This window comes from Mytilus californianus, unplaced genomic scaffold (genome assembly GCF_021869535.1).
Source record: "Mytilus californianus isolate M0D057914Y unplaced genomic scaffold, xbMytCali1.0.p SCAF_9, whole genome shotgun sequence".
Taxonomy (NCBI): domain Eukaryota; kingdom Metazoa; phylum Mollusca; class Bivalvia; order Mytilida; family Mytilidae; genus Mytilus; species Mytilus californianus.
Genome location: NW_026262745.1, coordinates 7,683,618 through 7,699,186, shown reverse-complemented (window position 1 = coordinate 7,699,186; position 15,569 = coordinate 7,683,618). Strand labels below are relative to the sequence as shown.

At 33.0% G+C, this 15,569-nt stretch overlaps 1 protein-coding gene across 1 annotated transcript in view; it reads right to left on the bottom strand.

The window, feature by feature from the left end:
* The window catches only part of LOC127715766 (cyclic nucleotide-binding domain-containing protein 2-like), a 31,366-nt gene that overhangs the window by 14,406 nt on the left and 1,391 nt on the right, over nucleotides 1-15,569 (bottom strand). Inside the window, exons 3-6 of the mRNA XM_052221913.1 lie at nucleotides 14,114-14,280; nucleotides 10,209-10,282; nucleotides 6,060-6,148; nucleotides 3,968-4,197 (exon numbers count right to left, since the gene is read on the bottom strand). Coding sequence (XP_052077873.1) covers nucleotides 3,968-4,197; nucleotides 6,060-6,148; nucleotides 10,209-10,282; nucleotides 14,114-14,280 — 560 coding nt within the window. The remainder of the gene's footprint in view (nucleotides 1-3,967; nucleotides 4,198-6,059; nucleotides 6,149-10,208; nucleotides 10,283-14,113; nucleotides 14,281-15,569) is intronic.

Genomic DNA, 15,569 nt, shown 5'->3' with positions numbered 1-15,569 from the left:
TGAGCTTTTGAGTTTGCTATTTGATAAGGGACTTTCCTATTTGAATTTTCCTTGGAGTTCGGTATTTTTTTATTTTACTTTCTAGTTCTTGAAGAACAAGTATTGTGAAATTATAGACGCAAGAAATAGAGGGAAATAGATATTAAATAATCTAATTTAAGAAACCATTTTGCAGCTAATTATATACAAGTAAATATTTTTGTCGATCATATTTCAAAGAATTCGTGAATATTCAAATTTAAAAAAAAATGATAATCAATGCAATATATATCTAATTTTTAAAAACATGTCTAAATTGTTTTGTTTAAACATACCCACAAACATAACGTTACATTTACAAAAATAGAGCGATGTATTTTACTACATTTTATATAATGAATGTTCATCCACAATAATATGACTGTATTTGTGATATTTTACAATTATTGACTTTTGAGGAGGTTGATATTATCAGATTATTACATGGCATTTTTCATATCAGATGTATTATCAGCCCAAGGTTCAATATCAGCCAAGAGCCGAAGGTTCGAGGGCTGATAATACATCTGATATGAAAAATGTCATGTTATGATCTTTTTATCATATGCTTCAACAATGGAGAAAAGTAACAGTTTAATATATAATTAATCCTTTTAAGTGGTTCTCAAGTAGAAGTTCAAAAAGTGAAAAGTTTACGGACGTCGGACGCCAAATGTAATAAACCGATATGAAATCTTTCTATCATATGCCCCAACAGAGGAGAAAAACAACAGTATTATATATTTGTTTATATTGACGATAAAAAAAATCGACAAAACATAATGAACACTGTTTGGAAAAGTCAACATTTGTAAGTTACTTTCTAAATTATGCATGAAACTTTGAAAAATGCATTTATTGTATCATTAATTTTGTTTTTTTGCATTTTACATAATACATTTTCCTGTTTCCTAATAATTGTTTTGTACCCTACTTTGTTATGTTTTTCTCTGAAAACGAACCATTGCGGTGTATTTTCCGGAATTTGCCGAGTAACGTCGATAACGTTACGGAAAGGCATGTGATAATTGCTGGAGGCATGTGATAAATTTTTCTTATCATATACTTGTAGAAAAAAATGGTATAATTGTACCCCTTGATAAAACTAATTTATACATATATTTATCATATACTTGTATAAAATATTACTAAAATTTTACAGTTCAATAACATTTAAAAATATTAAAAGGCTATGAAAGGATTACTAGGTTTATTGATCAGATTCCTAAGAATTTCCTCAGCGGACAGATAAAGGAACCTTTATTGACTGCTTCCGGAATGTTATCACATGCCTTTCCGTTAATTTCCGTGACGTTTTGTTCGAAACGACAACACAGTGCGGAAAACCGCAAGTGATTTAAGACTTTTCACAAAATGGTTGAGGCGCAAATTTCAAACTAAGAACATGATAATTGTTGTGACAAGATAAATAAAATGCTTGTAATATCAATAAAAACAGTTAAAGTTAAGAAATTTGTATTTGGTTGTCTGTAATTTATTATCTAAAAATTCATGGAAAGACAAAATTATAATTAATAGTTCTTGTCTGTATTTCTTCTGTTGAAGTATACGATAAAAAGATAATTACATGTCATTTATCATATCAGACCCTTTATCGGCCCTCGTTCATGATATCAGCCCTCGAGCCTGCGGCTCTTGGGCTGATATCATGACCTAGGGCCGATAAAGGGTCTGATATGAAAAATGCCATGTAATAATCTATACTTATTCAATAAATTTGAAGAATTGTCTTAGCCGTGTGATATGACTTCTGTTATCAACTGCTTCCGGTATATATCAAATGTTTCCGGTTTATATCAACTGCTTCCGGTTATTATCGCATGTCTTTCTTTAACGTAATCGCAAAGCATTTCGACGTCATTCTGCAAATTCCGGAAAATAAACCTCAGTGGTACATTTAAGTGAAAAAGATAGCCAATTAGAATAACAGAAGGAATATTAGGAAACAGGAAAATATATTATTGAAAAAACGCAAAACAAATAATACAATAAATGAATTTTATAAAGTTTTAAAAAAGTTTTCATGTCTGTATGGCTTCTGCTGAAGTATATGATAAAAAGAACATAACATGTCATTTTTCATATCAGACCCCTTATCAGCCCATGGTCAAAATCATCCCTCCAGCCTGTCGGCTCTCGGGCTGATATCATGACCTAGGGCTGATAAGGGGTCTGATATGAAAAATGCTATGTTATAATCCATATATATCAGCCCGCTAAACACCATTTCGGAAAATATGGAATTCACATAAATTTAATGCTATTACAATGTATCATACTGTAAAAATTATAAGTTATTTACTCTAAGCATATGATAAAATGATTTATCAACCCCAGAGTAATGATATTCACCGATGCCATATGACTTTTTACCCTTCTCCAATTTTCTAGTATTTGCTCATGATACTTTTAAAACTGCTCCCCTTTTTTTATACTAAATATATCATCTGCTTTTGCAGTTGCTAATTTTCATAAGTTGAAACATCCAATAAAGTTTACTAAAAATAATACAACGAAAACATGAAGAAGTGAAAAAATACACCGAAATCAAGAAGAAAAAGATAAAAAAAAAAAACGGGAATTTAAATGACGTCATAAACCTACGTCATTGATGTTGCCTTGGAATATCTATATTCAGGTACACGGACGCTTTTCCAAATCTTATATTAACCTCTCGTGATTTTTGCCGCGGTGAAAATAATGTTTTATCAAAGGGGATTTCCTAAGCTTTTTACAAATGGGAAAACAGAAAATTTATAGTAATATAATAAATAAAGAAAATAAGTATTATGATTGCCCGCCTACATGTAACTGTACCAGTGACACTGGGGACATGCTTAATTCTGTGATGCGTTCAATTGGGCGGAAATGTCGTGCTCTCATAATTCAATATTTTTAGAACAACATCACTTCAAAAAGATTTTTGATCTGAAAACTTAGTCTCGACTCAAAAATCATGTAAGTAGAAGTGTACTTATCTTGTGCATGTAGGGTTCGAGATTTTAAGTCTTGTAATTTTAAGATTCGTACAGGAATACAGATGGCAACGACATTTACAAAAGTGGGAGATTCTGCGCGACGTTAAGGTGACTGTGTTCACCGTTTGCACATGAAAAGTGCATGTTTTAAATCAGAAGTATGACTTTTTTCAGTTGTTTCTTCAAATTTCTATAATTTCTGTAACTGATTTTGGATTTTACATAGAGTATTTGTAGTACAGTTGTTGTTTTAATTCAAATGTTCTTTTTTATAATCCAACATTTGAATTTTCGCTATTATAGGTGTTGATTATTTGATGTAAGTAAGCTGGTTAACACAATGTTTTAAAATTCAGACAACTAAAAGGTAGATAAAGACTATGTTTTGCATATTTAAAAAGATACAAGTAATACAAGTAACACAAGTAATACAAGTAATACTGAAGACTGCATAAAGAAAGGAATTGTTTGAGATTAGACTTAAACAACTAAAATTAATGGATTTCTTTCTCCTCCACCCACCTGACATGTGTGACATATGAGTTATTTGTTCGATGTGATTGCCTGTCTTACCATTTAAAATATAGAATAAGGGGATGTGGTATGAATGCCAATAAGACAATTATCAAACAAATGACGTGGATTTAAGCAACTATAGGTCACAATTCGGCCTTCAACATTGCGCAAATCAATACCGTATAGTCAGCTATAAAAGGCCCCGACATGACAAAATGGGGAACAATTCAAATAGAAAAACTAACGGACTGATTTTTGACAAAATAACAAACAACAAACAAATAGTATCAACTAACGACAACTACTGAATTACATGTGATTGCCTTGAGACAGACACATATGTGCGCACTCAACGCCCCCACCTCTCAACCTGGGACTGTGATGTAACAGCACAACATAAAAAACCTGTTAAAATCAGTTTACTATAAACCAACCTAAAGTAGGTAAAACAGCATATTTTCGGATCGTGGTAAGGTAGCTTGTGAATAGGCCAACCACTGAGCGAAGTTACAGTTCTCAAAAACTTTATATGCTCTGGTTCCTTTTCATATGTATGGGGCATAAAAATATCAACAAAATCTTCCCGCCATACTGCCAACAGTTCAACTTCACTTTTACACGTCACCGTTGCAGTTCTTCTGGAACCATGCATCAAAGCCAATTCCTTTTAAAAAAAAATAATGAAAATTTCATATATTAGTTTATGCATACAAATAAAAATAGGAAGATATGGTATGATTGCCAATGAGACAACTCTCCACAAGAGACCAAAAGACACAGAAATTACTAACTATAGGTCACCGTACGGCCTTCAACAATGGGTAAAATCCATACCGCATTTGTAGCAATAAAAGGCCCCGACATGAAATATATAAAACAATTTAAACGAGAAAACTAACGGCCTGATTTATGTACAAAATAATGAACGAAAAACAAATATGATATACATCATCAAAAGACAACCACGGAATTACAGGCGCCTGACTTGGGACAGGCACATACAGAATGTGGCGGGGTTAAACTAGTTTGTTGGCGCCAACCCGCCCCCTAACCTGGAACAATGGTGCAACGGCACAACACAAAAGCAAACTATACATAACAATGAACGATAACAAATATGAGAAACAACAATAAACGACAACCACTGAATAACAGGCTCCTGACTTTGGACAGGCACATATAGAATGTGGCGGGGTTAAACTAATTTGAAGGCGACAACCCTCCCCTAACCTATCCATTTGAAAAAATGTAACCAATTAACCGGTATTTAATTGATATAAATGAGTCAGTCAGCTGATATATTGATATTTTATGTAATGTTTCAACTTAATACAATGCAAGAACATGCAAATTTGTGAGATATAACATCTGCTTTGTTCTATACTGACATGGCAACCCGAGTTTAAATGTTTCAGAAATCAAGGCAATGGCTGGCAAAATACATGTAACAGTTTGTCTGACAACGATTCAACCAGTCTTTCTTCTTACACTGAAGCAATATGTTTGGCGCAGGAAGAACAAAAGCAAAGACTTTGATGGAGTTCGTGTTGCTAGTGGGGTTCGTGTTGTTCAGTCTTTAGTTTTCTATGTTGTGTTTTGTGTACAGTACTGTTGTTTGTCTGTTTGTCTTTTTCGTTTTTAGCCATGGCATTGTCGGTTTATTTTCGACATATGAGTTTGAATGTCCCTTTGGTATCGTTCGCCTCTCTTTTGACTGTCCCAGTCGTAGTTGGAATACTAATTTGATTTTATGCATGTTTGCATAGCTATTATATTATGCATGTGCATAAAAACATTTGATTTTTGCATGTTTGCTTACTAATTATATTATGCATGTGTTTTTATTTGTATGTGTAGTTTGTCAAATGTGCTAATAATTTGTTATTTGTTTTTAAATATCAAGTCGGTTAGGAGCTCTACAGAGCTCATGTTTACCTTGTTGAATTGTACATATCATGCCCGACTCTAAATAACATTTACTTACTTACTTACTTACTCGACCTCCTATACGCTATCACGTGACAAGAAAACTATAAGCTAAGAAACATATAGGTTATTTGTATCAATTAGTTTAAAAAGCAAAACTAGTTTTTTTTCGGATTCTATATACATGTTACGTTAGTTTGTAAAGGTCATGATTTGGACTGATTAAATCTGTAAAGGAATACGTAATTGTCTAATTATTTCCTCAAATGTTGGTGATCTAATTAAAGGGGATAATAACCTTCTCGTTCTATAGAAATAGTCCTAATTTAGGTTTTATTACTGAAAGAAACTAATTTACAATGTTATAATATCGTTCAGTAATTACCATAGAATGGCATATACTAATTGAGATATACGGTAGTCCTATAGTAAAACGATTAAGAAACGGATCAAATAGCATCAGCCTATAAAATCTGAACAAATACATTCTTATCCATGACGGACATTTTAGTTTGTTCCTATAATTACACAAGCATCACTTATGTTAATCAAGAATGGGGTAAACAACTGCTTGTATGCCACTATAAGCTGATATAATACCCCAAAACTGTTCCCTTTCTTCAGCACAGCCTTAGTTCTTACTACTTCATCTTCTGTTTCATCATCTGTTTCCATCAAAGTAACAATAGCTGTTATAAAAGATCACGATTTATAAGTACATACTTTCATTGGGTTAAATTCATTATTCGGTTACTTTTGATATACTAGTAATTATTAATTGTTCATTGAAAACAAAAACATATTAATTTAATAAATATACATAAAATATAAAAACATTAAATAGAATAAATTTCATACTCAGTATTTCATTTTAATGACATTTTTTGTGTTGATTAACTCTAATATTTAATTTATTATTTAAATTATGTATCTGGTTTATCGAGAATAAGTATAGACATGGGTCAAATATTAAAACCGAATTAGCAAGCGAAAATGCATGTGCAACAGGTACATTACTCAAGTGAATGTACTGATCATGGCAGCAACATGTCAAGTAATCTGTCCACATATCAATACGATAGCATTAAAATATAATGGATTTCACCTCAGTTAATTTTTAGGCAGTTAAGCTGCCTTATGCGAGCACCCTAGATTTGTGTTCTACCAAATAAATGCTGAAATACTTGCCATTGTTATTATCTAGCTGGCTATTATGTTATTTATAACTAATTGGACATTTTTTTAATACTTATATTTCTGGAATACAAAAAATATGACCAGAAAAACCTTAAATGATCGTCGAACTACCCAAAACTTTTGAAGTTGCACATAGGAAGTAGTGCTCAATAGAAATCCGTACGTAGTTTATTATCCCCTGTGCTTTTGGCTACGATGTCAAAGAACAATTGTATGAAATATTTCATCGCCGAAAATCGGTAATTACAAGTAGTTTATATTTCCCAAAAGGCAAAATGCGCAGGAATATTGTTCGTGTACAACAAATCTCTATGATAGAGGAAATAAAGTTATATAAGTGGGCGGTAATTTTTAACTTATCTTGCCAAATAAGGTTGTTATTATTTTATGAATGAAACGAGGTCATGAAACAGATGCGGAAATCGACGTTGATGTGATGTTTTAAGTAATGTGGACAACTCGTCCCCGAGACAAGTCGGACCGAATCCACTCAAACCGTCTAAGAAGACAACTTTGACCGTTTGTCAGATTTACTTAGGGTTTCATAAAATATTAGACTAACATGTCTAGCGGAGCCATTAATCTTTTGTTTGTGCATTGGGGTCTGTTTAGGGGTATTTGGAGGGGCCTGAAGAAGGGAGGGGTTTACTATAGAACCCTATGGGATTTTATTTTTTAAATTTTCAAATGACTATTTCTCGAAAACAGTAAGTGATAGACACATGCAGTCTTCAGTAATGAAAACAGGACAATAAAAAAATCATCCAAAATATAAGGGGAGTCCCTAGGGTCACCTCAACCCCTTCTATTTGAGAACTTGTAAACGGTCGAGATCCCCACCCCTAAACCATATATATTCATGTCTGGGACAATATAACAAATCAAATGAAATATATGGGGAGTCCCTGGGGTCACCCCAACCCCTCCTGTTTGAGAACTTGGAAATGGTTGAGATCCCCACCCCTAAACCATATACATTCATGTATGGGACAAACAAACAAATCAAAAGAAATATAGGTGGAGTCCTTAGGGACACCCCACCCCCTCCTGTTTGAGAACTTGTAAACAGTCAAGATCCCCACCCCTAAACCATATATATTCCTGTATGGGACAATATAACAAATCAAATGAAATATATGGGGAGTTCCTTGGGTCACCCAACCCCCTCCTGTTTGAGAACTTGGAAATGGTCGAGATCCCCACCCCTAAACCTTATATATTCATGTATGGGACAATAAAACAAATCAAATGAAATATAGGAGGAGTCCATAGGGACACCACACCTCCTCTTGTTTGAGAACTTGTAAACCGTCAAGATTCCCACCCCTACACCGTTATATTCATGTATGGGACAATATAACAAATCAAATGAAATATATGGGGAGTTCCTTGGGTCACCCAACCCCCTCCTGTTTGAGAACTTGGAAATGGTCGAGATCCCCACCCCTAAACCTTATATATTCATGTATGGGACAATAAAACAAATCAAATGAAATATAGGGGGAGTCCATAGGGACACCACACCTCCTCTTGTTTGAGAACTTGTAAACCGTCAAGATTCCCACCCCTAAACCGTTATATTCATGTATGGGACAATATAACAAATCAAATGAAATATATGGGGAGTTCCTTGGGTCACCCCACCCCCTCCTGTTTGAGAACTTGGAAATGGTCGAGATTCCCACCCCTAAACCTTATATATTCATGTATGGGACAATAAAACAAATCAAATGAAATATAGGGGGAGTCCATTGGGACACCACACCCCCTCTTGTTTGAGAACTTGTAAACCGTCAAGATTCCCACCCCTAAACCGTTATATTCATGTATGGGACAATATAACAAATCAAATGAAATATAGGGGAGTCCCTGGGATCACCCCAACCCCTCCTGTTTGAAAACTTGCAAATGGTCGAGATCCCCACCCCTAAACCATATGTATTCATGCATGGGACAATATAACAAATCAAATGAAATATAGGGGAGTCCCTGAGGTCACCCCACCCCCTCCTGTTTGAGAACTTGTAAACGGTCGAGATACCCACACCTAAACCATATTTATTCCTGTTCATCAATTTCAAGAAGATTTGAATGACATACAGTGTCAATCTCTTATGTGTCACATATGCATATCACTTTACTAGACCAAACCAATATGAACTGGACTTTGCCCAATGTCAGGAGACCATGGGAATGACGAATTATAGGGGCTTTGTTTAGGAGACTTCGTCACGGCATCCTGTTACAATTATTTCTTGTTTATCATAAAATTTTATTGATGCAAAAAATGAGTCTAGGTTAATTGAATTTACTTTAAATATTTCCTATAATAATTTTCATTTATGGCTCATTTTAAAGAAAGCATATAAATCTTTCAAGATGTGTGAAGCCCGAGAATGTTTGACCAACTGTTTTATAATCACCTGTCATTTTATTCCAAACTTGGTATGGAGTAACATCATACACTTGGGGGTGAAGATGGGGGTCATTTACATTGATATATGAGTTGCTTTTGACAACCTTGATGAAATATTAATTAATTTGCCTTAAAAATCAATTTATTTAATGAACATAAATGTACAATATACGAATGTTTAATGTTTGTTCTTTCAAATCTTAAAAAAAATTGAAGCAACACTGCCACAGTTTTCATAATTACGTTTGCCTTGGTTTTTGGTTAACTGCCTACAGCGCTTACAGTGCTTTGATTAAATCACATGAAGGTATTATCAATGATTTGGGATGGTCATTGCAGTCATACTATAGCTCTCTCCCTCTGTGTTCGATAGATTTTGATTGATTGATTGAAATACCGATGTTTGTTAAACGTCCAGTGACAAATATATTATAAAGATTTTGAAATATATTGTCAGACTTCGTATTACAATGAGAAAACGTAAATAAACTACGATATATGAGCATTGCAACTTTAATCGTTTATTTTTGGAGATTTATACAACTCAGTTGGACTATTACATCTACATTTCGATGAAACTGAGAAAGACTAATAAAATGACACCAATCAAATACTTGGTCGTGTAAAACGTTTTTTTATGAAAAACAAACACACAGTGTTCAGACTTTTTAACCAAATGTGTATGTTAAATGTAATAAAAAAAAAGACAAAATAGAGGTCAATTTTCGGATCCTCGGTTTATACTTTTTACGTAAAACAACTAGTTCCCTTAACGTTGCTAAGGAACAAATATCTATTTTCTCTTACATGTATGACCTCATAGTTGATTATTTAATCCACAAAACTTCTATCGATTTTGACCCTGTAACTGAAATTGATTAGGAGAAATTGGCCCTTTCCGTTTTACATATACAATTAGGTTGTTATAATTATCTTTCCTGCATTAAGTTTATTTACTACATCTTTTTCAAACCAGACTAAAAAAAAAGGCTGTTATTTTCGCATTTATATTATCAATTGCAACGAACCTAGGCTGCATGTTGCGATTGTGAATTATTCGTTTCAAATTTTGAGGATTTCGGAAATGATTTTGTGAAAAGGGCTAATATATTAATACTTCTCTCGTATACGTGTACCGTTTCCTGATAAAATGAAGTAAAAATTATCTGCAACATGGCCCTGTCGAATAATGACTCTCTTGTCTTCATATCTGTAAATACAAATACATCTGCATTTATCAAGTAGTGTCATTTCATGATGTATGAATACAAAGTCACGATTGGCCGGCTGGATCCATTATCTCCGTAATGCACGAATACTTTGAAACAGGACATACATATGTATCTTTCAGAGATGAGAGTTTGCTCCAGTCACTTGGTTATACCAAATACTGTTATTTGATAGTGTCTGCATCGACAGAATTATGACAATAATAAAAATAAAATAAAATAAATAAATAATTATTTTATTATAGTGTCACATATTTGATCAGACAATATATATGTATACAACAATTAATAATAAAAACAGAGATCAAATATCCAGCCTTTGAATAGACTTATGAGACACTTTAAAACTTATCAGACAACTATACATTTATATAAAAAATATATATCCTTATAAAATTCAAAAATAATTACTGGTTTATCACATTAAGTAAACTTCTTTTAAAATATTTACTAGTAAAATTTTCAATTAATATTAGATAGATGATATTGATAAAAGGATTACAAATTAAAAACATTAGCAATGGTTAAAAGGAAAAACAATTTTGCCAAAAGACGAATAAACTACTTTAAAAAACAAATAAAAAAACAATATATTTCTAGGGCAACAAAATTAATTTAAATGTGATTAATATTAAATACATGGATCTAAATAAAAGATATGTACTAAAAAGTAACAATAGTAACCATAATAAAGAGACTTTAAAAATATAACTATGAAAAAATATATGTTAACATTCAAATAAATTTCTTTCTTCTCTGATAAAAATTGAAAAGTGCGTATGATAATGAGGATTGCATGTCTTTACATTTCATAAGACTGATAAATTGACTGTCAATATCTAGAGTATCAAAGTTTTCTATAAAGTTTTTGGCTCGAGAAAATAAATTATATCTTAAGTCATCATACATAGTGCAGTTCATTAGAAAATGTTTTTCGTTTTCTATGACGTCATTCGGACAGAATTTACAACTTCTTTCATTAACTGGTATTTGCGGTCGTGCGTATCGGCCTGTCTCGATGGCCAACGGGAGCGATCCACTTCGGAACAGGGCAACAACTCGTCGGACCGATCTCGGCAACTGTAGTTTCAAATATTTTTCTGTTTCTACTTTTTCTTTGTATAGTCTATAAGTACGTAGTTTATTGCCGTTTGAATTATTTTTGTCATTAAACAGTTCGCTAACAAATTCGTCATTGTCTACATTATCTACGCGCTCATAAATTGTTCTCATCGCAGTTTTTGTCGTAATGCTATTATCGTTGACTATGTCCGTAGCGTTAATCTTTTGTATCATTTTGCTAACTTGGTAGTACCATCCCTTACGCCTATTTGCAATCCATGCTGATATCTTACGGGTAATACGGACATCATCAGATATAGTAATTCGACACATCAGACGAATACAAGCAATACGTTGTTTGGTAAAACACGAGGACCATCCAATGTCACCTCTGACGGCGGTATCTGATGTATATTTACCGGCTGACAGGAATAACTTAGATGCTTTATTCTGAATCGAATTAATCATTGAAAATGTTTTAGTTCCCCAAATGCCTGCTCCGTAGAATAAAACGGGTTCTACCATAGTGGAATATAATTTTGTGTACACACTGTGTGACATTCTACCAGCACTAATAAACTTTCCATAAAGCGCGCCTAGTGCCCTGCTTGCTGACTTCGAAAGTTCCTTAACTGCTTTGTCCATAGTCAAATGCTCGTCGCACCATATACCCAAGTATTTGTATGAAGAAGTGTACTCAATATCCAAGTCAGAACATTTAAAAGGGAAGTCCGATCGACTGACAGGTTTATTCCTGAAATGCATAACATTACTTTTGGTTGGATTTATATCAATTTTCCATTCACGGCACCACTCCGAAACAGTATCTAACATCTTCTGGAGACTTTCCTCGTCCGGAGCAATCAATGCAATGTCATCTGCATATACAAGTATACTCAGAATAGTATCATCGATGAGAACACCACAATGTAGATTATTGATACGTTCAGCAAGGTCGTTGATGTAGGCGGCAAATAATGTGGGAGACGATAAACAGCCTTGCTTACATGTAACTCCGCAGTCCTCATTAAACCATAGTGTATGTCTGTCATTGAAACGAACTGTACATCTAACATTTTCATATAAGGACTGTAGAGCAGACAGAAATTTACAACTTATTCCAACTTTTTGAAGTTTATACCACAATAAATTTCTTGGTACAGAGTCAAAAGCTTTCCGCATATCAATAAAACTAACAAAAGTTGAATGTTTTGAAATTTTCCTGTTTGAAATAACGCTAAATAAACTCCAAATATGCTCTTCACAACTACGTTTGCTGCGGAATCCATTCTACTCCTCACAAGGGTATTGTTTTCCTCAAAAAAAGCGTTCAGGCGATTATTCAGTACACTACAATATATCTTACTGGGTACGGACACAAGCGTAATTCCCCGGTAATTTGATGGTAGTCGGTTGTCTTGTGTTCCTGGTTTGAGTATTGGGTTAACTATCCCTTGGGTTCATTGCTCGGGTACTTTACCCAGTTCAAAGCAGCCGTTACAGATAACATATAACAGTTCAATTGCGATTTCATTTTTGAGCACTTCCGCCGGTATTTCATCGTATCCAGCCGCTTTCCGAAGTTTACAATACATCACTAACTCTTCCAATAATGATTGTTGGTGAGATTTCCACATAGAGCGCTATTGATATACCCCACAATCATGTCCAGTGCACAATATCAAAATGTTATTGTCGACATTGCGATGACTATAATGAATTAACGATATTGGATCAGCATCGATTACATTTTATTATCGCGCACATATGTCAACATTGTCGACATCGGGGTGTTTACAATATTTAATCACATATCGTGTTTACATTGTCAACATTGTAGGAAATCTCGTGTATTGTTTACATTGTCGACTATATGATTGTGCATCATTAAAAATGCTTTTAATACAGAAAGTCATAAGTCGGTAGCTCATTATAATTTCTTTATTTGCATATTTCCAAGTTACTAAATAATTTTGCCTTCATATTGTAGCCTCCAAATAATATGTATGGTTTATACACTTTATTTGAAATAAACGTTGTTAATGATGATCCTCTTCTTTGAATTTACATATATTAGAATCTTTCAAGATATCGACGATCTAAACGATGTTAACACAAGGGCGTTGAATCAGTATACAGTTTAAACTTGATGTTGACACGATATTGTCAATTTTGCAATGGATTAAAGCGTTTTGCAAGACATTTGAACTGAATTTACAATCGATGTTTACACGATATCGTCGACATCACGATGTTGAAAATATTGTTATAATATCGTCCATAGGATATATGGTCATTGGTTTATGTGGGTTGGTTTTTTTTTTTTGCAAATTCAATATACCTTTAAGTTAATGTCAATTATTTATACTCTTTTATTTATATCTGCTTTTGATTAGTTATGTGTTATGTATTTAATTCTAATACAACATTATATGTAATTAGTAATACATTGATGAAAGTACACAAGATATATTTAATCTTTAACTATTTTAATTGGAAAATGATCTTTGCAACAAAACGTTAGACCTTTGTAAACTTGAATGAAATAAATGATACTTGTAAGTATCAAATAATTTCGTTACTTCCTTATTTTCCCCTAAATACAATAATTTAAAAATGATTATATTTTGTAAAATAAAATGTTCTCTCCACACAAAAGCATCGGGAAATTAATCAAGATATTTGAAATTGATACTTTAGTCAATAACCTAAATTTCAAAATTGTTTAATTTACTGGGAACTAAACCTACTTCTCATACCAGCCAACTCGTACCAGAGATTTCTGCATTGCTTTAGGAAATTCTCCAAAGGCTTTTACAGTATGGTTTAAAGCCAATAAAGCGAGCTTGCATTGTTCTTCTGTTCTTTCCTCCGGGTTCATACTGAGTATAGTTATTGCTTCATTACTAAGCCGTTCCTGTTTTATTAAGATATAATATTTCATAACTTTCTCTGTGTGAAAAAGAATAGAATTATTAATGACAAAATCCAATTCACATTTTAGTTTTATTAGAATTAAATGAATTCTTCCTTTCGCTTTATAAGTAATGGCTACATGCAGGCAATAAACTAGAAAAATTACCTTTCTTTTTAGTTCTAGGTAATGCTGATTATTTGCTATGGAGTATTTTTAGTGGGCGATTCAGAAAGTGATATCAATGTTTTATTTTGCATGCTCGAACATCGACACGCACCTTCTATTCAAATCCTGTAAAGTCAATATGGATAAATATTAACAACGGAGGACGTTGTAAACATAAATTCTTAAATAATGGTAGTGAAAAAAGGACAAACCAAAAGAAAAAAAAACTGTTACAGATATGTGCAAAAAAAATCGTAATGTTTTGTGACAAGAACTCCTGAAAAACAGGTACTATTGATAGGCCTTTGATTTAACCTACTACGCATGTGTCAAGTATTTCAAGGCAAAAAAAATCTGTTCTTATAAGAATGATACCCCCTGACGCCATCTCTCTAGCAAAGTGCAAATAAGAAACAAGAACGAAATACACTAAATAAAAAACTAAGCAACGACGAATTTAACTTTTAAAATTCAATTCATGAACTGAAAAGTTGACAAAACCTTGCATTGATCCATAATTAGTATTTACTAATGTTCTGTGTAGTTTTATTTGTAATATATTGTGTATCGTTGCATATTCACTTGATACAATACAATATTCACTGTATAACTATGTTTGATGTTTTATATATGTTAGCTTTATTTCCTCCATTATGGATTATATGACATAAAATGTTTTCAAAGATCACTCTGCAAATTAGATTTGTTTTGTTAACTATTCTAACTGCAGACTCGAATGTTCCTGAATCGCTCACCTAGTATAAAGAGAACCTAAAACCTCCTCTTATCAGTCATCACAATATAAACGACCTATGAAATAATTTGTAGATCTCGATTTGCTTGTTATTAGCTGTTGATAGTTTCTCTCCGTCAATTATTCATTTAAAGACTCTATAAGTTCATAATGATTGTCATTAAACAGAACAGATAGAAAACACCGTAAACATCACTCATGTCAAGGGGAATCAAACATTTAAATGATGGTGGAAAATAGCCATTCTAGGGCAATAACTCTCTGTGACTTATTGTATATCGTCAAGTTGCCTTGATGGACAATATTGAGACTTAAAAATTCGTATATCTGTACATTAATGCACGTTTTCAATGTTATATGTAAATTTAAT